We start from the raw sequence: 26990 nt of genomic DNA, 5'->3' as shown, positions 1-26990 counted from the left end.
CATCATCTCTACCAGAACTTTTATTTTGTCAACCACTACAGTATATTCACAAGGTGTCCAACGTGCCAAATCATTTCACTATCTGTACAGCACAAAGAAACCCACAATCTAAAACCACCATCTCGCTGTCATACTCTCCCTCCCATTTTCTCTTTCTCTCTCTGTCCCTCATCCCCTCAATCCCTCCTCAGATTCCACCATGACGCAGACTCTCGATCCCAACTGCTCCAACAGCTCAGAAGACTGGAACACCTTGTACTTCAACTCCTCAAGGGACCCCCAATACCTCCAATACCCACCCTACCACTCCACCCATCAGAATATCACCTATGTGGACTTGTACCTCCACGAGCCCTCGGTGGCGGTAGTCTTCATTGTGTCCTACCTGCTCATCTTCCTGGTCTGTATGGTGGGGAATGGTGTGGTGTGTTTCATCGTGCTGCGGAGCAAGAATATGAGGACAGTCACCAATCTCTTCATACTCAATCTGGCTATTAGTGATTTGTTGGTTGGCATATTCTGTATGCCCACTACCCTGGTGGACAACATCATAACAGGTTAGTACTCAAAGGCCTCCGAACCCTTACCTTAACCCTAACCCTCAACCACAACACTAACCATAGCTTCATGTCCAAACTTTGGCTCAACCTTACACAATTGCAGGACTGCCCACAGCTGTGGAGGGCACCTGGGCAGGCAATCAACAGGCAGTGGTTGGTAAGGACGTGGGTGCACTAGCTCGCTCTGTCCTTATAGGACACCTGGTAAAAGTGTCGCCTCCCGACCCAAGGGTCTTGAGTTTGCACCTCGCTGCAGCCCATGTAATACGTGGGTGAAAAGTACATGATCAAACATCCACTTTTGTCACCCATCCATCCATGGAACTCCACCTTGACTCTCTATAGTCAGACCTCCAGGGACGTAGACCCACAATCTCTACCCACTCACATTCCCTCTCACTGGGCCTGAGAGTACACCTGCGGCCAGGAGGAACCTGGGGCAGCAAGGTGTTTTCACCATTTTGTTTTTACGCGGAGGCTAGTGGCTAGATGGAGAAAGGGGGAGAGCCAGTCTGGCACAATCAAATCAAACTTTATTTGTCACATGCGCCGAAAACAACAATTCTAGACCTTACCGTGAAATGCTTACGTGCAAGCCCTTAACCAACAGTGCACTTTAGGAAGAGTTAAGAAAATATTGACCAAATAAACTAAAGTAAAAAATTATAAAAAGTAACACAATAACATAACAATAACGAGGTTATATACAGGGGGTACAGGTACCGAGTCAGTGTGCGGGGGTACAGGTTAGAGGTAATTTGTACATGTAGGTAGGGGTGAGGGGGTGGAGGGGTGTCAATGTAATAGTCCAGTGGCCATTTGATTAATTGTTCAGCAGTCTTATGGCTTGGGGGTAGAAGCTTTTGGTCCTAGACTTGGTGCTCCAGTACCGCTTGCCATGCGGTAGCAGAGAAAACAGTCTATGACTTATGTGACTGAAGTCTCTGACAATTTTATGGGCTTTAATCTGACACCGCCTATTATATAGGTCCTGGATTGCAGGAAGCTTGGTCCCAGTGATGTACTGGACTGTACGCACTACCCTCTGTAGCGCCTTATGGTCAGACGGCGAGCAGTTGCCATACCAGGCGGTGATGCAACCAGTCAGGATGCTCTCGATGGTGCGGCTGAATAACTTTTTGAGGATTTGGGGACCCATGCCAAATCTTTTCAGCCTCCTGAGGGGGAAAAGGTTTTGTCGTGCCCTCTTCACGACTGTCTTGGTGTGTTTTGACTATGGTAGATCATTGGTGATGTGGACACCAAGGAACTTGAAACTCTCGACCCGCTCCACTACAGCCCCGTTGATGTTAATGGGGGCATTTTTGGCCCGCCTTTTCCTGTAGTCTAAGATCAGCTCCTTTGTCTTGCTCACAATGAGCGAGAGGTTGTTGTCCTGGCACCGCACTGCCAGTTCCATGAACTTCTCACTATAGGCCAATCCAGGCGATGGGATCCAACAGGTCCGTGTTGGGAGAGAAAGTTGGGAAGACGTGGTTCACCAGCGACCCCCAATCGACCCCCAACAAGTCCGTATTGGGAGAGATTCAAGCATATAAATATCAGGGATTTACTTTAGTAGGAACCGCACACTGGATCCATGCACCTGGTATCCGAGCGGGAAAGGGGGAAAGCTCCAGGGCCCCCCAAGGGTGTGCTGGGGGTCCATGGCTTTGTTGGGGGAGACCACGACTGGGGAGACCAAGGCCCCTACCCGGGGTCAGTCACTGGGGGGAGCCACTGGCCGTTTTAGAGCAGTTTAACCGCGGGCACCCAATACCTGGTCACCCAATACAAATCAATAGGAGCACTCTGAAAAATGACAGTCCCACTTTTCAACCTTCTCCCTTGGCCCTCTATGGAGCTCCAGACAGGCTCCCACTGACATGTTGACTTCTGCCCCCCTCGAGGCACCCACTTTCTGCGTTTGACTCCTGCCTCACCCTCTGGAGCTCCACGCCTTACACTGGAGCTCCACAGCCTAAGCCCAGAGCTCTAGGCCTACACTCGATGCCTGCCCTCCATGCCTGCCCTGCCTATCCACCTGCCTGCCCTCTTGCCTGACCTCTCCCTGGGCCTGAGACCATGGCCTACTCCCTAAGCCCACCCTATGGAGCTCCACACTGTCGTTCACAGTTCAGCCCTGCGCATGGTAACCCACCCTTAAGAATGAATGAAATATCCGGGGCCAGGGAGGGCTGGGCCTTGCCGGGGCCAGGAGGCTAGCCTTGCCCCCGGTAAAAAATATATATATTTATCCCATTAAATAAAGGACACAAACTCAATAAAATGATGCACAATTATAATTTATTCTCAATTTATTTTGAATCAGCATTCTTGCTTTTCTGGGCAACCTGACAGAATTCTAATAACCATTCCGTGTATCCAAAATGTAATTCAAAGTGTAAATTCACAATTCCTCGATCTGTGAAGCTTTCTTGGGTGAAATTTAATGTTGACATTGAACACCTTAGACTTTCAAAAGTCACATCACAGCCCATACTCTTCAAATATTTCCCCCACGTTTACGCCTTGCCCCGACAGCTAAAGAAAAATGTCTCAGATTCCTAATAACCGCTTAGCGAGGGGTGGATTTGGTGGAAGTGCTGTAGCCAGTCAAATCCCTCTTCCGACAAGACAATTTGAGATTCCCCGAAACATAATTGGTTTTGTGAGTATAAATACAGAGTTGGTACCCCTGGTCCTCTGGAACCACTTGTGAAGAATGTTTTTCATTGAAAGATAAGAGAGGCCCCCTGCGGGACCTTATCTGATTGCGATGGTCAGTACTCAGACCGAGTCAACCCTTGTTTGATCGAACCGCTGCTTTTTTGTAGGAACGTCTGCAGCTGTAGAAAAAGCTCCAATTGTTTTGTTCTGAACAGAACCACTATTTATTTTCATTCCGTTCCACTGTTCCGAGTAGCAAAATAAAGTTCTGAACCAGTTCGGAAAAAAACAAAGTACCGGTTTATATTGTTCCTTTTTTAACCTTTAAAATCTACAGTGTTTTTTTAAACATTTAGCTCATTAAAATACTTCACCAATCAATGCGGATAGAGCAGCTTGCTATGGAGCAGACAAGCTACCTAGTTATTTACAGACAAGTGTAGGGTGCGAGATGAGACTGAAATTTTGCACTTGGGGGGAGAGGAAGAGAGGGTGGAACAGGAGGCTTGGCTTGAATCCCTGGGCACATTGTAATGACATGTATATTTTAATATGCAAAAAATTAGAAGCTGTGAGATAATCTGCTCCTACAATTCTGTGTCGATTTTCTTCATTTTTAGGCTCAAAAGAAGCGTGTCATCCTCACATTTGGCTGGCCACTTTTATTCCTCTGTTCCCTGGTAGTGTAGAGATGTTAAAAGTTTGCTTAAAAGTCATGAACAGTCAAAATCATGTTTTCGTGGAATTTGATGATATTTGGATGAAACCAGATCAAAGTATGATGACTAAAAGAAAAATGACTGTTGCTTATACATTAATTAAGTTTGATCATAAAGTTAGTGGTCCATTCCCCCATGTCAAACACTTGAATTCAGGAGGCGGGATTATTAAGGGGCTAGGGTGACATCACCCTAACTCGCATTTTAATACACCAATGGTAACATGATATTCTCTTACCTCATTTGAATAAGTACCGCCCAGTAACCAACATCGGAGAAGGTGTGTTTGTGGAGGGGCGTGATTTATATAACTAGATAGCTACTCTACTGGTGCCAAAATTTGACTGTAGGGTGTCAGCAAATATAATTAAAAGTTTACACTATCCATCCATGGCAAAGATACTTAAATGTCTCCCCTTTCATCTGTATCTGATGTTAGCTAGTTACTGTCTAGCTAGGTCTTCAGCCAGCATGGAACAAAAGGCGGGGAAGGGTCGTTAAAAACTCTACCAGTTGTCATTTCAACACATCAATCGGTGTTGCTGTGAACTGCGACACAAGAGACATGCCAAATGGGAGATATATAAATCATTGACATAATTTCTTACATTTAAATGTTGTTTGAGTTGTTTTGTACATCACCAAGTTTTCTTGAGATAATTTTTTTGCAACACTGCTCACTGCATCCAAGTTTCTTGACATAGGAGTTTCAAAGAGCTGTCAATAAAGGCGAGCTCATGAATACAAGCTCTCTGTCACATCCTGACCATAGTTCTTGTGTGTTTTGCTTGTTTAGTGTTGGTCAGGACATGAGCTGGGTGGGCATTCTATGTTGTGTGTCTAGTTTGTCTGTTTCTGTGTTCAGCCTAATATGGTTCTCAATCAGAGGCAGCTGTCAATCGTTGTCCCTGATTGAGAATCATATATAGGTGGCTTGTTTTGTGTTAGGGATTGTGGGTGGTTGTCTTCTGTCTTTGTGTTCTGCACCAGATAGGACTGTCTCGGTTTTCACATTTGTTATTTTGTATTTTGTATAGTGTTCACGTTATCGTCTCTTCTTTATTAAATCATGTTGAACACTAGCCGCGCTGCATTTTGGTCCTCTCCTTCACCCCAGGAAGAAAGCCGTAACACTCTCCGCCCACCTAGCCTGTCTTTTCTAACTTCCTGGTAGTTAGCCATGAGAGACTAAGTACATTTTCTCAAATTCTGAGTGTTTATATCCCTCAAAAATAGTCACTCAAAAGGCTATTTTACATGGGAATCAGAATAACTTTTCAGGACCTATAAAAAAAGATGGTCTTTTAACTAAAACTGTTATGACTGAGTTTTTATTATTAGATGGTTTATAAGAGTTTTAGGCAGTTATAGATAATATATAAGTAGATAATAATAGCCTAATATGTTAGGGATAGATAAAATTAAAACATTGAATCATTGTATTTGTCCCTAGCAAATAAATAAATACATTAAAACAATATATTTATATTAAAAAAACAACACATTCAATCACCAACAATCAAGTCAGATGCATGGCACCATTATGGTTTAGTTTGCGCTCATTTGCAGCAAATAGGCCTACAATAATTTCTTGATCCAACGGTTGGATATCAACCATTATAAATGGCAAATCATTCATTCTTAAGCATTTGCTTTCGCTATAACATTGTACAGCATTGACAGACAACTAAGGAAGAGAATAGACACGGGAAAATAAATTGATAATCTATATTATAACACGGTAAGCCATTTTAAGACCAAAAGAAGAGCGTTGTCTCTTACATACAACTGGCTACTATATTTGGCTGTTTTTGTGTTTGGAATGGCACGGTTACTATGGGAGATTTAGCTGTCATAATGCAAAGGAGCGTTTGTAGGCCAATTTTGAATCGGTAGACTGACTGCATTAATCATAATTCTAATTTACTGGACAGCGAGCAATTGACAGTGAGCAAAATAAGCATAGACAGGAAGTTGACAATGGCATATTAATAGGCATAAAGAAATTGTATTTCTACGGTTGCAGTCCTCAAAGATGAAATTGCATTGAATCAAATTAATCAGATGAAATGATTTACCACCCATAGGGCTAGGGCACTTCTAGTGCAGGGGTCGGCAACTTTTTTTGTGTGGAGTGCCATTTTACAATTTATCCTACCATTTCTACCGATCTGCATGCCAGTTATGATTTTATATGTGCATTATAACTAATTGTGTTTGTTGAATGTCTAATTGCGGACACACGGATGCATTCCATAGCTCGCTAAACGGAGGTGCTGTCCATTAGCACAACCGAGCTCCACTAAAGGCCTACCTGCATCAGATGGGCAAGGCGCTGTCCAAGGTGTTGAATCCGGCGCCGTTTTCGCTCCTTTTCAAACGCATCTATAGATCTTTGTATTGTACTTTCTGATTTTCGCCATTGTTTGGTCGATATTGTTTGGCAAGCGTCCTTGATGATTGTAAGTCATTCCTTTGATGGCATGCCTCTTATTTCATTGCATAATGTGTATTTGTCTGACATGCAGTTGTGGTCAGCAGTTTTAATGCTATGGTCATTTTAACTTTGATGTATTCATTTGAATTCGTTCTAATTGTGACTTCATAGGAGTGGCTTTATGTATATGTTTTACTATATAAAATATATAATGTGTTGCATGTGTAACAATTTTGCTTCCGTCCCTCTCCTCGCCTTGAACCAGGGACCCTCTGCACACATCGACAACAGCCACCCTCGAAGCATCGTTACCCATCGCGCCACAAAAGCCACGGCCCTTGCAGAGCAAGGGGAACAACTACTTCAGGTCTCAGAGCGAGTGACATCACCGATTGAAACACTATTAGCGCGCACCACCGCTAACTAGCTAGCCATTTCACATCGGTTACACTCACTCCCCTTTTGACCTCCTCCTTTTCCGCAGCAACCAGTGATCCGGGTCAACAGCATCAATGTAACAGTATTGCTTCCGTCCCTCTCCTCGCCCCTACCTGGGCTCGAACCAGGGACCCTCTGCACACGTGACAACAGCCTCCCACGAATCATCGTTACCCATCGCTCCACAAAAGCCACGGCCCTTGCAGAGCAAGGGGAACAACTACTTCAGGTCTCAGAGCGAGTGACGTCACCGATTGAAACGCTATTAGCGTGCAACACCGCTAACTAGCAAGCCATTTCACATCGGTTACACATGCCAAGGCTGGCACGCATGTCTTAGGTTGCCGACCCTTGTTCTAGTGCATTATGTTATGACATGCATTATCTGACTTATACCTACAGAATTATATCTCGGGAGGAGCAGCTTCTGTGGAGGACTTTGAATTTCCGATTGGCTTAACGCTGGACCAGAGCTAGCTAACAAGCGTGTGTGTGCAGATCGGCACCAACGTTTAAAATTACCTTTTTGTAGTTAATAAATCCAATGTGAAACAATAGTATCTTTAACTAGCATTGAAAAAGTTAATCCATTCTTCTCTAATGAAAAATAAATATTCAGAGGGGGGAGGGGAGGTAGGCTACACAGATTTTCAGCTGGCAGGCAGACACTGGAAGAAGTTTCTGAGTGACAGGTGCTTTGTTGTTTTTTGTGGAACATAAAATAAGGTTATTAACCGGTGCCCATGCTTTGAAAAAGAATGATTCAGGAACAGTATAGATCACTTCATTCCCGGTTCTGTTTCTGTTCCTTGAAAATGTTTGTTATTTTCCGTTTTTCAGTTCTGCTCTCTGAATCGGTTCCAACCCCTGGTTAGCACCCGGCTACCGCTGACATGTTGGTGGTACTGGGGTTGTTTTCCCTGAATGTTTGTGTTTACTCTAATGGTCATATTCTGACAGCTGTTAGGTCTAATGGACAAAATCAGTCTAAGACTGTCAACCGTGGCTGCTTCTATACAGAACTTACTGTAAGTGGCACAGTCATGAGCTTAGAGTGCTTAGTGCTATCTACTTTGATCCAATGTCTATTACACAGTTTCCAATTAATCTACTTGTCTTTCCACGTATTCCGTCACTCAGTCCCTATTCATTTTTGTTCATGCTTATGAAAAAAGGGTTCCAAAAGGGTTCTTCGGCTATCCTCATAGGAAATCCTTTTTGGTTCCAGGTAGAACCCTTTTTGGTTCCAGGTAGAACTGTTTTGGGTTCTACATGGAATAAAAGGGGTTCTACTCAAACCAAAAAGGGTTATTCAAAGGGTTCTCCAATGGTGACAGCCAAAGAATCCTTTAAGGTTCTAGATAGACACTAGAGGTTCTAGACACTTTTTTCCAAGAGTGTACCTTTTTCTTAAGAAAAAGTGATTCAAGCTAAGGATCCACTACTGACTCATTATTTGTCACAGATATCTTATTTTCTTGTATATTCTACATGTCACGTCTTTGTCTTATTTGACAGGCTGGCCTTTTGGAAGTTTAGTGTGTAAGCTGAGTGGGATGGTTCAAGGCATATCAGTGTCAGCTTCTGTCTTTACTCTGGTGGCAATAGCTGTGGACAGGTGAGGTTTCTTTCTGATGACATCATGAATTAAGCTGTGTGTGTGAAAAAAAAAGTGTGTGTGTGTTGAAAATGTTCAGTAAGGAACAATCCATTCTCTCCTCTCCCTATGACAGGTTCCGCTGCATCGTATACCCCTTCAAGCAGAAGCTGACCATCTCCACCGCCACGCTGATCATTGTCATCATCTGGGTCCTGGCTATCTCCATCATGTGTCCTTCAGGGGTCATGCTCCAGGTACTGTCTAATGCTGGTACATCTCAGGTTTTATTATTCAAATGACTTGAGAGGGACACATTGATCAAAATGTCAGGTTCAACATCAATGTTAAAGGCCATATTTCACTTTTACAAAAGCAAAACAATACAGTGCATATACAGTACCAGTACCAGTCAAAAGTTTGGACACATCTACTCATTCAAGGGTTTTCCTTTATTTTGACGATTTTTTACATTGTAGAAAAGTAGTGAAGACATCAAAAAACTCCTTCGAGACTGTTGGAAAAGCATTCCTCATGAAGGTGGTTCAGAGAATGCCAAGAATGTGCAAAGCTGTTTTCAAGGCAAAGGGTGGCAACTTTGAAGAATCTCCATTATTGTCACAATTCCGATGGTGAAAATGAAGGAGTCAGGTGCAGAGAGCAGGGAAATAAATGATCAAGTGGAAATTTATTATTTCACCCAGAAATAATCTCTGAAGCGGCTACGCCACACAAACAACGGGCGCGTCAAAATACTGTCCAACATAAATAGGACCGAATCCACTATACAAAAAACACCACCACAACAAACAGAATAAACAAGCCCGCACAAAAGTCGGCGGGCCAACTGGGTTTAAATAACCCCCTACCCTAAACACAAAACAGGTGATACCAATTAGACAAACCTAAATGAAAACAGAAAAGGGGATCGGTGGCAGCTAGTAGACCGGAGACGACGACCGCCGAGCGCCGCCCGAACGGGAAGAGGCACCATCCTCGGCGGGATTCGTAACAATTATAAAATATATTTTGATTTGTTTAACACTTTTTTGGTTACTACATGATTCCATATGTGTAATTTCATAGTTTTGATGTCTTCACGAATATTCTACAGTGTACAAAATAGTAAAAATAAAGAAAAACCCTTGAATGAGTAGGTGCGTCCAAACTTTTGACTGGTACTGTATGTATCTATCTGATATCACTGCATGAAAAGACACGTTTCTGGGTTGAAAATTCCAGCATACGTTTCCGCAAACGGACAGTTCTTGGGAGTTTTTGACGCCGTGTCACACATACATGGCTTTGGCACACCCCAAGGATATGATGGGAAACAGACAGGTTGGTGTTCAAGCCGTGTTTATAGGTCTGTTCACGTGGCATGATCATGTTGAGTACTCCAGTGAACTTACCTGATAACATACAGTGTCGCTGAAGTTTCCTGGCTGTACACATCACAAAATCAAAGTCAAGTCTATTTGTCATATGCACAGAATAGATTGGCTGGGTGGTAAACCGTGAAAGATAACTATATACAGGTCTTTTTTTACAGACTGGTTTAGATTTTTACTTGACCTTCTAACAGCATTGTAATGTTTTTATTACTTTAAATAATTCAGTAATGACAAAAAAAAAGGGATGGCAATCATCCCATTTTATCACCACAAAGAACTGCCTTCAGCAGAAAACTGCTCGCGAACAGAGCAGCAGTTTACTTGCAAGCACAACTGTAGGAGTAAAGACCCCCAGAAATCGGGTGACTCCCCTTAGTGGCGAAAGTAAGAAGACGAGACGAATCAAAGGAAACAAACTAAAAACTGAATAGGTTGTCCCTTTCATCTGTGGCTTAATTGTCAACAACTTTAAACATCTGCTATCTGAGCAGCTAACCGATCGCTGCAGCTGTACATAGTCCATCGGTATATAGCCCACCGAATTTACCTACCTCATCCCCATACTGTTTTTATTTATTTACTTTTCTGCTCATTTGCACACCAGTATCTCTATTTGCACATGATCATCTGATGATTTATCACCCCAGTGTTAATCTGCTAAATTGTAATTATTCGCTCCTATGGCCTATTTATTGCCTACCTCCTCATGCCTTTTGCACCCATTGTATATAGATTCTCTTTTTTTCCCTCTTTTTTTTCCTACTATGTTATTGACTTGTTTATTGTTTACTCCATGTGTAACTCTGTGTTGTTAACTGTTCACACTGCTATGCTTTATCTTGGCCAGGTCGCAGTTGCAAATGAGAACTTGTTCTCAACTAGCCTACCTGGTTAAATAAAGGTGAAATAAAAAATAAAAAAAATAAAAAATCTTTCAACTCTAACAGTAGAGGCACAGCCATACTTATCCATAAGCATGTTCCATTCATAATTGACAAAAACTTATGTGATCCAGAGGGGAGATTATTTCTGATAACTGGGTCACTGTATGGGCAAATAGTTACTATCGTAAATATATATGCATCTAAAACATATACTCCTGCTTTCATGTCAAAAAAGATAACCCTGTTCAACGAGCATTGTGTTTCCTTTGGAGTGCTGGCTGAAAATTTTAATTGTACCCAAATAAACTCAGGACAAATCAACTCAAGTCCCCACCACAAACCCTAGATCGGCAAAGATGTTGAACTCTCTTACTAAAGACATGGGACTGATAGATATCTGGAGAGAGACAAATAGCTCATCTATACATACTACTCCAATGTCCATAACACCTACTCTCGTATAGATGCATTTTTATCCCAAAGAGTTTCATAAATTCAGCCACGTGTACAATCGGACACATAGCGCTTTCAGATCACGCCTTTGTTCACCTCCGCTTTGACCTCTGCAAAAACATCCCGAGGTCAAAGAGCTGGAAATTCAACACCTCCATGTAATCAAACGAATCATTCCGTACATTAGTTACTACATGGATAGACAACTACACACAAAACAACAAAGACTCCTGTTTCTCCGGCCACAATGTGGGACGCTGCCAAAGCCACACTAAGAGGTCAACTAACTGACCTCTTAGTGTGGCGGCAGGTAGCCTAGTGGTTAGAGCGTTGGGCCAGTAACCGAAAGGTTGCTGTAAAAATCTGTTGTTCTGTCCATGAACAAGGCAGTTAACCCACTGTTCCCCGGTACGCCGTCATTGTAAATAAGAATTTGTTCTTAAACTGACTTGCCTAGTTAAATAAAGGTAAAATAAGAAAATAATTGCATATGCTTCCTCTAAGAAAAAAGCAATGGAAGCACACAGGTTAGATCTTGAGAGGGAGCTGGAACGCTGCGAAAAAGTACATAAACAATCCCCAGACAGCACCTCCTGGAGTCACCTTAAAAAAGCAAAACTACTTGGGAGATATAAAAAAGAGTTTTCTTTACTAAACAGAAATACCATGAGTATAACAATAAGTCTAGCAATAGGCCTAGCAGATTGCTTGCATACCAATTAAAAAACGATCAGTCATGGCCATCCGAATAGCAGATGAGGTCACATATGATCCAAATAAGATAAATTAAACTTTTCATGATGTTTACTGCAAATTATATACTTCTGAGAGAAAACATACGTATGCAGAACTCCATTCCTTCCTAGAGGGAATCTCGCTATCAAAACTATCAGAGACTGACCAAGAAGATGTCAATTACCCCTTCCCTCCTGGGGAGGTCCTAGAGGCAATTATTTCCCAGAGTTCTACAAAGCTTTTTTTACCCCAGCTTAGCCCTATTTTCATGCCAATGCTGGATGATTTTTTTTTGCAAAAGCTGAGCTCTCCCAGACTCTACGTGCTCAAAAAAGACAAGGACCCTCTATCCTGCTCGTCCTTCCGGCCCATAAGCTTGTTGGTATTCGACTACAAAATAATTACCAAATTGCACGCCAAAAGACTAAACTTCCCAAAATAATAAAAGTGGACCAAACTGGATTTATTAGAGACAGGTACTCTTCTGACAACATTCACTGTCTTTTTGATATTATAGATCAGGTAAACGCACCAAAGAACCATGTCCCGCTGGCTTCACTGGATGCTGAGAAGGCATTTGACAGGATGGAGCTGTGCACATTTTGGAGAGATGTGTGGCCACTTGGAGACACCAGTAACTCCAGCGTTTCAAAAACTCGTATTTTGCTCTACTACTAAACACAGCTGATTCTAATAATAAAAGCTTGATGATTAGGTTATTTGAATCAGCTGTGTAGTGCTAGGGCAAAAAAAAAAAAAAGAGTTTGGGAAACGCTGAACTAACGCTGGTGTCTCCAAGTGGAAACACATCTCTCCAAAATGTACACAGTTCCAAAGCAATTTCAATGCGCTTTTACGACTCAAAGAAGAGTCTTCAACTATAAGGTCATTTTTTGAGCACTCCTAGCGGGGAGAAACAAGAGCAAGCACACTTGTAGTTGTTTCATTTGGAACACAACCCTGCGTCCCCGCCATCACACAATCACTGTTGTTTATGTTCCATTATAAATCACAATCTAGGTCAGGTGGGCATGATTTGAATGCTTGTTCAATTGCCAACATGACTAGCTAAGTTGTAAAATACGATCTCGCTGTGTTAGGCTTCCACAGGGAAATTCAGAGAAGCTGATTGTTATTTTTGGTGCGCATAGAAAGGAGTCTTGAGCACATTCAGGTGCTTGTGCCCTGGCAAATTTCCTTCACAATAAACAGACATAGGCTCATGCTGTTCAGAACAACCCAGGGTGTGACGCCATGTCATCTTGTAACTGTACATCACACATAGTGATCATAATGTTGACACTGTATATGACATGGGTTTTATGATTTGGAAATGTGAACTGCACATTTGGACTCAAGGGTGTTTGGCTTGCTTGTACGACATCAAAGTGGTATTTGTTCTAATCCTCAATGTCTGATCTTTAAAAATACACAGAGTCATCTTTAATTACAGCATTTCCCGCACTCGGACAACAAAACGTTTGCAAAATTCTTTCTTACCTCTGATTGTGTAGGGCGCATGCAATGGCATAGACAGTGTTGGCCTCTCTAGTAGAGCAGGTACAATGGTAAGGATAGGAGGATGGGGGATAATTCACACATGAAGAACGTGAACACAACAATCACCACTGACATTACTAACATACCTATGTTTACATATTTTTGCCTACCACAGTCCTTCATTCATCAAACAACAAGGCATGATTCAATCAGGCTGTTATGATCAGGTCCATAATAAGATAAAAACAGGGGAATTCCACGATAACGGGAATTAAGTTGAGACTTGAAATGTATGCCAAACAAAAACCATGCTTTTCAAAGTTGAACAAACTACACTAAACTCTTTGCACAATGACTACTTTGAAAAATGTTCATGGAAGATTTCACAAAAACACATTTACTGGATGAACTGTGCAGATGCAAAGTTTGGTAACAGTATTAAAATCTCTAAAATGTCCACTTTTTCCAAAAACTCTGTTAAATATCTGCAATGAATTAAGATTCAAAGATGTCAGCAGGAAGAATGGGGTGTCAGCTATCACATGACACCTTGACTTAGAAAAAAAACATTTTTTAGTTATTGAATTACAGTAAGTGAAGTGGATTTACACACGGTAACAGAATTACGTTAACGGAATTATATCATGGGTCCCTGATCTGTACTACACATAAATGCATAATTATGGATATTAATGTCATTCTCTTCATGGTGATGTATCCTAAATAGGTACACAAAGGTAGAAATATGTAATATCCTCCTTTGCATATATTGGTATTATTCTACACACTGGCTATTATTCTAATGAGCTCTGAACCCAAACAAGACCAAATTTGGTTGGTCCGGACTGTGAAAATATGTCAGTGTTTGCATCCGTATCAGTTCGTATGAAATTGAGTGGTTACATACAGTACATGTTGACAGAATGGCTGTGACAGAGAGACTGTTGTTGTACTCCCAGGTAAAGCCCTTGCTTCCAGTACCACTGAAGTTGTGATGTGCAGTTCGATTCGTTTTTTTTTTAAACAACCCTTTTTACTGACTTGAGAGTCATGATTTGTTTTTCTGAGTGACTGGTTCATTTTAGTTGTTCGTTTGACCCACTGAATTCTGGGTCCGTGCTATCCGGGGTGCAATTAACCTTTTACTGCAGTGGGCTAAATCAGGGTCACACAGAGTGTTTATTGGTAGTCTTAAACAAATCTATTTTGAAACGAAAGCATACACCTCACACACATGGTTATGGCCTTAAAAAAAAGAAGACACCTGTACAATGTCAGATATAGAGTTTGCATCCCAATATATACACTGAATATACAAAACGTAAAAAATACCTGCTCTTTCCATGACAGACTGACCAGCTGAATCCAGGTGAAAGATATGATCCCTTTTTGATGTCACTTGTTAAATCCACTTCAATCAGTCCACTTCAATCCACTTCAAATCCACTTCAATCCACTGCATTCGGAAAGTATTCTGAGCCCTTGACTCTATCCACATTTTGTTACATTACAGCCTTATTCTAAAATTGCTTAAAGTCCCCCCCCCCCCCAAAAACTGGCTTTCCTCTACAGAAATGTTTCCCAGTTGAGTTGCCCCAGTCAGCTCCAGAGCCTTCACCTGGTGCAACGTCACAGGCAAAATTACAGGCTCTGTCGTGCACATGAGGAAGGGCGTTCCTTACTAGCGCAAATTCTTTTCTCTAGCAGCCCGGGGGGAATTGTTTGACCTTTTTTGGGAGTATTGCCATCTATTATATTTTATTGACAAATTTAAACCAAATTTAACTTGCAACATGGTCTTTAAGGTGCTTGGGTAGGCATCCGAGCAATTCATTTGTTGTGTGACTGTCTGTCACTTTGTATGTATTATAGTGTTTTGTATGCTGCAAAATTACTGGCCAAATTGCCTCATTGAGGACATTCAAGTCAATTTAAATAAAAATGTAATTAATCTAGTTTTTAAAAAATCTAATCTTATCCAAGGTGACCAAGGAGCAGCGTGTCCTGATCCTACTGGGGGACGGCTACAACAACACCCGCCCCTTCTACTGGTGCCGTGAGAACTGGCCCAATCAAGAGATGAGGAAGATCTACACCACCGTCCTATTTGCTAACATCTACCTAGCCCCACTGTCACTCATCGTCATCATGTACGTCCGCATCGGATTCACCCTCTTCAAGATGGCTGTGCCCGCCTCAGGCCCGGGAATCAGTAGTGGCAGCAGCGGTGGGACGAAGCCCGGCCTGGACAACCACCGTCAGACGGTGTCGAAGAAGAAGAAGAAGGTGATCAAGATGCTGCTGATGGTGGCGTTGCTTTTCATCCTGTCGTGGCTGCCGCTCTGGACGTTGATGATGCTGAGTGACTACGCCAGCCTGACAGCGAGCCAGCACCGTGTCATCAACATCTACGTGTACCCGCTGGCCCACTGGCTGGCCTTCTTCAACTCCTCCGTCAACCCCATCATCTACGGCTTCTGCAACGAGAACTTCCGCCGGGGTTCGAGGCCGCGTTTAAGTTCCAGCTGTGCGTCGCCTACATGGAGCGCCAGATCTACTCGCTCGTATCCAAGGCAACGCAGTGTTACCTGAGAACCTGCATCTGCCCACCAGGCCCGGCTCGTAGGGTCAGGATTGGCTTTGGTGAACGGGAAGGGGCTGGGCCGGGAGAATGTGTGTCGGCGCGAGGTCGGGTGGGCCGAGAGGACGTCGGGGAGCAACGCGAAGGAGCATGATCTGATCATGGAGGATCTGGAGAAGGTATCCCAGATTTAAACATGTCATACATACTGTATGTGCCAATGGGACACGTAGAGAAAGATTTAAACAGACATTTAGACACAGTGTACTGTAACACACATACGGTATGTACATGCCATGGAGTACATTCAGATAACCTGGAGATTGTATTCCATATTTAAAATTACAGTTAAACATTTGTACTGTTGCATGAACTGTAATACACACACATACCTGTTATGTACCTAGCTATATTGTGGCAATAGACATTCAGGACATTTACATTACATTTAAGTCATTTAGCAGACGCTCTTATCCAGAGCGACTTACAAATTGGTGCATTCACCTTATGACATCCAGTGGAACAGCCACTTTACAATAGTGCATCTAAATCTTTTAAGGGGGGGGGGGAGGGGTGAAGAAGGATTACTTTATCCTATCCTAGGTATTCCTTAAAGAGGTGGGGTTTCAGGTGTCTCCGGAAGGTGGTGATTGACTCCGCTGTCCTGGCGTCGTGAGGGAGTTTGTTCCACCATTGGGGGGCCAGAGCAGCGAACAGTTTTGACTGGGCTGAGCGGGAACTGTACTTCCTCAGTGGTAGGCATTTTTTATTCAGTCCCACAAAAAAGGACATCAAAGCACCGCAAAGCACTCACTCTGTCAGTCAGAAACTTCTCCTTACATTGTCTGTCTGCCTGCCAGCTAGTTTTCTAGGGTAGTTAATGATACTCTAGTTATCACGTTTCACATTGGATTTATTATCACAAAAAGGTTAGATGTGTCTTGAATTCTGGTGTTGCTGCACACACATACTTGTTAGCTAGCTCTGGTCCAGGGCGTTGAGCTAGCCTCGCTGTTGAGCCAAGTCTCGGATGTTCACAGTTCCTCCATATTAACTCTTAAAACCTCCTCCATGTCCACCTGTCTCACTCGCTCTCTCGCTCTCTCCACACCCCGCAAAAATTGGAGTCGCATCTTTCGCCCTACACTTGTCTGTCCATTAAACAGGGCCAGCCTTAGGCATAAGTGTTCGCATAAGTCACATAAGCGAACACTTAGGGCCCCGTGAACTTGGTAAGTTAGTCTAACCAGACATCTAAACTTGTAGTCAAATTACCGACCGGTCACAGAGGGCACGTGCACAGGGGCTTTGACCTCCAGGGGGCCCCATTGATTTTATTAGTCACTCGGATACCCTATAATTACTTACAGTATGAGTGAAATAGTTTTACTTCCCAAAACATTTTAATGAAGTAAAAAGCAGCTTGTGTTGGAATGGTGTGAGCATACCTCAACATCAGAATGGTGTGGATGTATACAGGTCATTCATAATATTCAAGCGAGTAGACCACTGATTGGCCAGCTCATCCTAATCAGGAGTATGACATCATATAGCAAGCATTTTAAAAAGTTTTGAGGTGGCGTTTTTTAAGTGTTTTTCTCCAATTTATGCTTTGGCCACAAATATAGGACGAGTCATCAACATTTCCTGGGTATGAATTAACAGAATATGTTAACTTTTAAAAGTGAGACTTTCACTGGACAGTTACTTTAACATGGCATAAGTCATGGCAAAATGTGTAGAATGTCAGAAAATGTGCTTTAAATTTGCAAAAGTGTATCACCACCCGATTGCAAAATGAGTAGAATTGCAGTATATTAGTTATAACATTTCTAAATCTTCTCTCCACCCCATGTCAAAATTTGTAGAATTTCAGCAAACTTGCTTTAAACCGGCGACATTTTCTCTACACCCTATGGAAAAATGTGTAGAATTGCAGGATATTAACTCCACAAAATATATACTCTCCACTCTCCACTGTCAAGATGGAGGCCCTTGGGGGGTGGGGTGGGGGTTAGATGTCACAAGTTAAAAAAGGAACATAAAGGGACGATATAAACCGGTACGTTATTCTGGTTCAAACCGGTTCAGAACTTTATTATGCTAGTCGGGACAGTGGAAAGGTAGAAAAAAAATGTTGGTTCTGTTCGGAACGAAACGATTGGAAAATAATGTAGGTTCCAACCCCTGATAGATACACAATTCTATATTATGTTATATTACATGCCAATCTGTATATGGGGAGAAGTCTGATTGGAAACTACAACATTAACTATAGAATACATTTAGATTTCAGCATCATCTTGTATTATACTGCACTTTGATAGGCTTATCTTACAGAAAAAAAGACACAATTTAACGTGTGGAAAATCACATGATGTTTATTTATACAGTAATTATTATTATGTTCTCACCTGGGATTTTAACTCACAACACATCTGCCACGCTGATCCTCGACACCGGGGCCCCTCAGGGGCCCGTGCTTAGTCCCCTCCTGTACTCGCTGTCCTCCCTGACTGCGTGGCCAAGCACCATCATTAAGTTTGCTGACGACACAACAGTTGTAAGCCTGATCACCAACAACAATGAGACAGCCTATAGGGAGGAGGTAGGGAGGCGAGACAGCCTATAGGGAGGCGACCTCTCCCTCAATGTGAACAAGTTTAAGGAGATGATTGTGGGCAATAGGAAAAGGTGGGCCGAACAGGCCCTCATTAACATCAACGGGGCTGAAGTGGAGCGGGTCAAGAGTTTCAAGTTCCTTGGTGTCCACATCACCAACGAACTGTCATGGTCCAATCACACCAAGACAGTTGTGAAGAGACCTTTTCCCCCTCAGGAGACTGAAAGATTTGGCATGGGTCCCCAGATCCTTAAAAAGTTATACAGCTGCACCATCGAGAGCATCCTGACCGGTTGCATCACCTCCTGGTATGGCAACTGCTCTGCATCTGACTGTAAGGCGCTACAGTGTGTACGACCCAGTACATCATTGGGGCCAAGCTTCCTGACATCCAGGACCTATATACTAAGTGGTGTCTAAGGAAGGCCCAAAAAATTGTCAAAGACTCCAGTCACTTAAGTCATAGACTGTTCTCTCTGCTACAGCATGGCAGGCGGTACCGGAATGCCAAGTCTAGGACCAAAAGGCTACTTAACAGCTTCTACCCCCAAGCCATAAGACTGCTGAACAATTAATAAAATGGCCACCCGGACTATTTACATTGACCCCCCCCCTACCCCCCAAGTGTTTTTACACTGCTGCTACTCGCTGTTTATTATCAATGCATAGTTACTTTACAAATGACCTTGACTAACCTGTACCCCCGCACATTGACTCGGTACCTGTACCCCCTGTATACAGCCCCATTATTGTTATGTCATTTTCTTGTCTTACTTTTTGATTTTATTACATTCTTTTACTTGAGTGTATTTAGTCAATACCATACATTTCAGTACTTTACTTATAATGGTTTGGGATGATTTGAGACCATCTGGGGTCATCATGTGAAGTCCTGGCGACTGATAACACAAACATCATGAGAACATCTTACAAACATCCCAACGTGGTCCTCAACCTTAACAGAAAAACCACATGAATTTCACGTAATCACGTGTTTCATGTGATCCCATGTAATCTTATGTGAAGTTAATGGGCGTGTTCCTCTGCCCAGGCGTGTCTGATGCATGCCAGATCTTACAATGCCTGGATAGGTATTTTATCAGCTAACCACATCATATGCTATGTGGTACCCAATGACACAGTCGATGACGTGGCACGAAACCATTGGTTGATGCATGCAACGTCTGAGCAAGGGAACGCAACCAATGTGACAACATGTAAAGCATAGTGATAACATGAAACTACATGTGACAAGATGTGAGAATGTGACAACATGTAAGCACATGTGGAAACGTGATCTCATGTGAAGTGTTCCAAAAACACATTTGCAAATGATTTCACATGTGAAATGTCACGTGAATTTTTCCCAAAACATGTTTTCACATGGCAAATGTGTCAGAGTTCCAAAAACACATGATTTCACATGTGAAAATACTGCAACTGCCATACTGCAACTGCACGTTAAGGGCTTGTAAGTAAGCATTTCATGGTAAGGTGTACACTTGTTGTATTCGGGCACATGTGACAAATAAAGTTTGATTTGATTTTATAGACATAACATCTTCAAGTTGTTGTATATACTTTAGTGCAAGTGCAATATATGTATAGCCAATCTTTAGTACAGTGCATTCAGAAAGTATTCAGACCATTTGACTTTTTCCACATTTTGTTATGTTACAGCCTTATTCTAAAATGTATAAAAAAAAAAAAATCCTTATCAATCTACACTCTACCCCATAATGACAAAGCAAAAACAGGTTTTTAGAAATGTTTGCAAATGTATATATAAAAAAAAAAATTATGATGTCACATGTAGTTTCATGTTATTACACGTTAAAATTTTGCGTCCCCATGTTATCACATTAATTTCACATAAACTCATACATGAAATCCATGTGTTTTTCCTTAAGAGGTCTCAATGATTGCATTCCATTTGCTTGCATACCAAAGATATAATCTTTCAAAACCATGTCTAGGACATCTTGTTCTTCAACTTTCTCTTCCTTCCGCAGATTATATATGATCTATGAGACACTTAGTGTCACAAAGGAAGGTGCACTCGTCCTTCATTTAACCGTGCACGTAGACATCCATTTCCACATGGCTATTTAGGGTCATGACTTACAGGTAGGGTTGCAAAGTGAGGGTATATTACTGGAAACGTTCAAGGTTTAGCCGTAAATTATACGAATTTTGGTAACTTAAAGGTTTATTTTGGAATTTTATCAGGTGACATCTAGTGGCCTTTTTGGATATTTCAGATTATCACAGGGATCTGTAATTATCTCTGTCCCTCTGTGTGGCCTTATCACATAAAATACATGTCATTTAATTTTAATTTTAATCAAATGACAAATCTGTATAAACCATCAACTTAGTGAACAATATTGGTGTTTAATATGAGGGTTTCAGCATTAAATATCCTTTATCTTTTTTTACTATGTCAATATGCCTTTGTTGTAAATGTTTTGCTAATAGAAAAATGTAATTGTTGATTAGATGCCTTTTTCATGAACTAGGTTATGAATAGACCATATGGTCTATCCACTACAAATGAATGTACACCATGGACACAGATATAGGAAATTAATAATATGAAGTTATTCAAGTAGAAATGATCAAAGTTACCATAGATTGCCATAGATGACCTGTTAATTACCAAAATTACACTAGATTTCAGTAACTTTAGTAAATTACTGGTAGCTTTGCAACCCTACTGACGGGTGACATTTAAGGAGAACATCTCACACTAAAGGAGTATTGACACATGTCACAGATGATATGCGTAGGTTCAGCCTTACAGATGGACAATAGAGTACTAAGCCAAAAATGGGAGTGAGAGGATGCTGGAGGCTTCTTAATACTGTCCGGGGGTGTAATTACAATATGACAGTCTTTCTTCCAGTCAAATGGGATGTCACTCAGAGCTGAGGATGAGTCTATTCAATTGCCTTGGGACTGACACTAGATCAGAACATGGCAAGAGATCACGCGGGGCTGGGTGATGCCTCATGCTACTGCACACTTAAAGGTCCAATACAGCCGTTTTTATCTCAATATCAAATCATGTCCGGGTAACAATTACAGTGCCTGCAGAAAGTATTCACACCCCTTGACTTTTTCCACATTTTGTTGTGTTACAGCCTGAATTCAAATGTATTAAATTCAGATTTTGTGTCAGTGGCCTATACACAATACCCCATAATGTCAAAGTGGAATTATGTTTTTAGAAATGTTTACAAATTAATAAAAATGGAAAAGATGATATGTCTTGAGTCAATAAGTAGTCAACCCCTTTGTTATGGCAAGTAAAATGTGCTTTAACAAGTCACATAATGAGTTGCATGGATAAGTTGCAATAACAGTGTTTAACATGATTTTGTAATGACTACCTCAGCTCTGTACCCCAGACATACAATTATCTGTAAGGTCCCTCAGTCGAGCAGTGAATTTCAAACACAGATTAAACCACAAAGACCAGGGAGGTTGTCCAATGCCTCGCAAAGAAGGGCACCTATTGGTAGATGGGTAAAAATAAAAAAGCAGACATGGGATCTCCCTTTGAGCATGGTGAGGTTATTAATTACACTTTGGATGGTGTGTCAATACACGCAGTCACTACAAAGATACAGGCATCCTCCCTAACCAGTTGCTGCTCAGGGATTTCACCATGAGGCCAATTGTGACTTTTAAACAGTTACATGGCTGTGAGTTTAATGGCTGTGATAGGAGAAAACTGAGTATAGATCAACAACATTGTAGTTACTCTATAATGCTAACCTAAATGACATAGTGAAAAGACGGAAGCCTGTACAGAAAAAACATTTTCCAAAACATGCATCCTTTTTGCAATGAGGTACTAAATAAAGTTAAACTGCAAAAACGTTTTGAAAGAAATTAACTTTTTGTCCTGAATACAAAGCATTATGTCGGGGGAAAATACACCACAACACATCAGAGTACCACTCTTCATATTTTCAAGAATGGTGGTGGCTGCATCATGTTATGGGTATGCTTGTCATCGGCAAGGACTAGGGATTTTTGGGGGGGGATAAAAATAAATGGAAAAGAGCTAAGCATAGGCAAAATCCTAGAGGAAAACCTGGTTCATTCTGCTTTCCAACAGACACTGGGCGACAAATACACCTTTCAGCAGGACAATAACCTAAAACACAAGGCCAAATATACACTGGAGTTGAATGTTCCTGAGCGGTCTAGTTACAGTCTATGGCAATCTTGAAAATGGCTGTCTAGCAATGATCAACAACCAACATGAAAGAGCTTGAAGATTTAAAAAAGAATAATGTGCATATTTTGTATAATCCAGGTGTGCAAAGCTATTAGAGCAGGGGTGTCCCAACTAGGCAGCACACTGAGAAACTGAATTAATTGATCATTTCGGTGATTGCCTAAATTGAAAACACCTGGTCTTCCAGGTTGGTTAAATCAAAAACATGATGTACAGTACCTACGGCACTCCAGGACCAGGGTTGCCTATCCCTGTCTTATAGACTTACCCAGAAAGACTTACAGCTGTAATCGATGCCAACGGTGATTTTAACATGTATTGACTCAGGGGTGTGAGTACTTACGTATGTAAATTCGATTTGTTTTGTATTTCATTTTCAAAACATTTGCACACATTTCTAAAAACATGTTCTCACTTTGTAGTGGGTATTGTGATGGGAGAGAAAAAAATAAATGTAATCCATTTTTGTTCAGGTTGTGACAGAACAAAGTCAATGGGTGTGAATACTTTCTGACGGAACATTACTGTGATTGTTTTCAAATAAAATGGTCAAAAAAGAGACAAAAATACCTTCTTACAAAGCGCAATTTCTCAAGCGAGAATTTTGCTATGACCGGCGGGGAATGGTCTGAGTGGGGAGGAGAAAACTGAAAGCTGCATCTCATCAAAACAGGCTGACATTTCAGGCGGCCTTTTCAATCAGCTCATAAACTAAAAAGGCATTATCATTATTTTCACAACTTCATAGTATTGTTCCAACCACATAGTGTGGAAATATATATATACAAATCAGAAAAATCATCTTTTTGTCTGCACTGGGCCTTTAAACAGACAGGAGGACTGGGTGTAAAGGGAACGTAACCAACCAACCGGCAACAAACCAAATCCCTTATTGGATACAGTGAAGGATCTTATTTTCTGTTGTCTTTTGTTTTTGTTGTATTTTAAAAGTTATTGTGAATATTATTTTCAACAACGTGTGTCTTTTGCCTGCATTTTATGGCGCTTTTTCTGTGCCAAAATATTGTGTGCTCTTCTGCAAAACAGGAATAATTGTTCCTCTGACAAATGTATTCTTGTTTACAAGGACAATGTTACTTCATGAGTGACATCCTACTTAATTTGGAGGCTAATGAATCTGTCACATCAATACAGTGGTGGTTGAATGTTGTAACTGTATTCATGCATGTTTTACTCTTTGAAAATCTTTATCCTGTTGGAAAATAAGTGGTAGTCTAATATTTCACATATTTCACAGCCTGTCATGGTTTCCAGTTCCCACGCAACACTATGTCTTAACAGAGTAGCAGAACATCACAGTTATGACAACTGACACACTGGCCGTGTCTAAATACCCATACTTGAGTCTTAAATAGTAGGCCTTTGAGTATGCATAAAATCAATATTGTCTGGATTCACAAGACCTGTGTCTTTCGATTGCTGTAGGCTGTGTATTTTTCAGAAGTGTTTTAGGATGAGTATTTTGGTAATTGACGTCGGTCTCTGTAATTATTCCGGCTGCTTCCAAACCTATTTCAGATTGCAGCTGCAATGTAGAACTGTGATTTATACCTGAAATATGCACATTTTTCTAAAAAAAACTATCCTATACCATGAATATGTTATCAGACTGTCATCTTATGAAGTTGTTTCTTGGTTAGTGGCTATATATATCTTTATTTAGTCGAATTAGTGATAGCTACTCATGCAGGAAAAAAATGGTGGAGAAAAATAGTGGTGTCTTTTGCTATCATGGTTAGCTAATAGATTTACATATTGTGTCTTCCCTGTAAAACATTTTAAAAATCAGAAATGATGACTGGATTCACAAGATCTGTATCTTTCATCTGGTGTCTTGGACTTGTGATTTAATGATATTTAGATGCTTGTATTTACTTGTGACGCTATGCTAGGCTATGCTAGTCAGCTTTTTTACTGTGGGGGGTGCTCCCGGATCCGGGATGAGTAGCAAGTAGAAGTTAATAGTGATATGTGTTATGTGGAATTTAGAAAATGTAGTATACCTTAAATGCCTGCATGACATACTCATTTTGGCTTTGACAACAGCTGATCAATTAGATATGGGGATGTGCTACCGAAATCAACGAATAGTGGGAAACAACGCAATCTCAGTATTCAAAAATATGTTTTATAGTACAGTTGAAGTCGGAAGTTTACATACACCTTAGCCAAATACATTTAAACATTTAAATTTAATCCGAGTAAGACCCATTTGCGACCAAGCTTTAACTTCCTGACTGATGTCTTGAGATGTTGTTTCAATATATCCACATAATTTTCCTACCTCATAATGCCATCTATTTTGTGAAGTGCACCAGTCCCTCCTACAACATGATGCTGCCACCCCCATGCTTCACGGTTGAGATGGTGTTCTTCGGCTTGCAAGCCTCCCCCTTTTTCCTCCAAACATAACAATGGTTATTATGGCCAAACAGTTATATTTTTGTTTCATCAGACCAGAGGACATTTCTCCAAATACTACAATCTTTGTCCCCGTGTGCAGTTGCAAACCATAGTCTGTTTTTTTATGGCGGTTTTGGAGCAGTGGCTTAGACATCTGTGGCATTATGTTGTGTGACAAAACTGCACATTTTAAAAGTTGCCTTCTATTGTCCCCAGCACAATGTGCACCTGTGTAATGATCATCTGCAACAAAATATAAACGCAACATGTAAAGTGTTGGTCCCATTTTTCATGAGCTGAAATAAAATATCCCAGACATTTTCCATATGCACAAAGTGTAATTTGTGCACAAATATGTTTACATTCCTATCAGTGAGCATTTCTTCTTTTGCCAAGATAATCCATCCACCTGACAGGCGTGGCATATCAAGAAGCTGATTTAAACAGCATGATCATTACACAGGTGCACATTGTGCTGGGGACAATAGAAGGCAACTTTTAAAATGTGCAGTTTTTGTCACACAACATAATGCCACAGATGTCTAAGCCACTGCTCCAAAACCGCCATAAAAAAACAGACTATGGTTTGCAACTGCACACGGGACAAAGATTGTAGTATTTGGAGAAATGTCCTCTGGTCTGATGAAACAAAAATATAATGTTGGCCATAATAACCATTGTTATGTTTGGAGGAAAAAGGGGGAGGCTTGCAAGCCGAAGAACACCATCTCAACGTGAAGCATGGGGTGGCAGCATCATGTTGTAGGAGGGACTGGTTGCACTTCACAAAATAGATGGCATTATGAGGTAGGAAAATTATGTGGATATATTGAAACAACATCTCAAGACATCAGTCAGGAAGTTAAAGCTTGGTCGCAAATGGTCTTACTCGGATTAAATTTAAATGTTTAAATGTATTTGGCTAAGGTGTATGTAAACTTCCGACTTCAACTGTACTATAAAACATATTTTTGAATACTGAGATTGCGTTTTTCCCACTATTCGTTGATTTCGGTAGCACATCCCATATCTAATTGATCAGCTGTTGTCAAAGCCAAAATGAGTATGTCATGCAGGCATTTAAGGTATACTACATTTTCTAAATTCCACATAACCACATATCACTATTAAACTTCTACTTGCTACTCATCCGGATCCGGGAGCACCCCCACAGTAAAAAGCTGACTAGCATAGCCTAGCATAGCGTCACAAGTAATACAAGCATCTAAATATCATTAAATCACAAGTCCAAGACACCAGATGAAAGATACAGATCTGTGAATCCAGTCATCATTTCTGATTTTTAAAAATGTTTTACAGGGAAGACAAATATGTAAATCTATTAGCTAACCATGATAGCAAAAGACACCACTATTTTTCTCCACCATTTTTTTCCTGCATGAGTAGCTATCACTAATTCGACTAAATAAAGATATATATAGCCACTAACCAAGAAACAACTTCATAAGATGACAGTCTGATAACATATTCATGGTATAGGATAGTTTTTTTTAGAAAAATGTGCATATTTCAGGTATAAATCACAGTTCTACATTGCAGCTGCAATCTGAAATAGGTTTGGAAGCAGCCGGAATAATTACAGAGACCGACGTCAATTACCAAAATACTCATCCTAAAACACTTCTGAAAAATACACAGCCTACAGCAATCGAAAGACACAGGTCTTGTGAATCCAGACAATATTTCAGATTTTCTAAGTTTTACA

At 41.1% G+C, this 26990-nt stretch overlaps 1 protein-coding gene across 1 annotated transcript; it reads left to right on the top strand.

Annotated features, from left to right (window-relative positions):
- Positions 1–227: 227 nt before the first annotated feature.
- On the top strand, positions 228–20621 carry LOC111964471 (neuropeptide FF receptor 2-like). Its single transcript, XM_023988365.2, is given in 9 exon segments — positions 228–557; positions 8343–8442; positions 8558–8678; positions 15371–15881; positions 15884–15946; positions 15949–16005; positions 16008–16060; positions 16091–16147; positions 20604–20621. Coding segments are annotated over 9 exon segments (1131 nt in total). The 5' UTR covers positions 228–406.
- Positions 20622–26990: the final 6369 nt, after the last annotated feature.

The sequence above is a fragment of the Salvelinus sp. IW2-2015 genome, linkage group LG5 (genome assembly GCF_002910315.2).
Source record: "Salvelinus sp. IW2-2015 linkage group LG5, ASM291031v2, whole genome shotgun sequence".
NCBI lineage: Eukaryota > Metazoa > Chordata > Actinopteri > Salmoniformes > Salmonidae > Salvelinus > Salvelinus sp. IW2-2015.
This window is presented reverse-complemented; position numbering and strand designations above follow the sequence as displayed.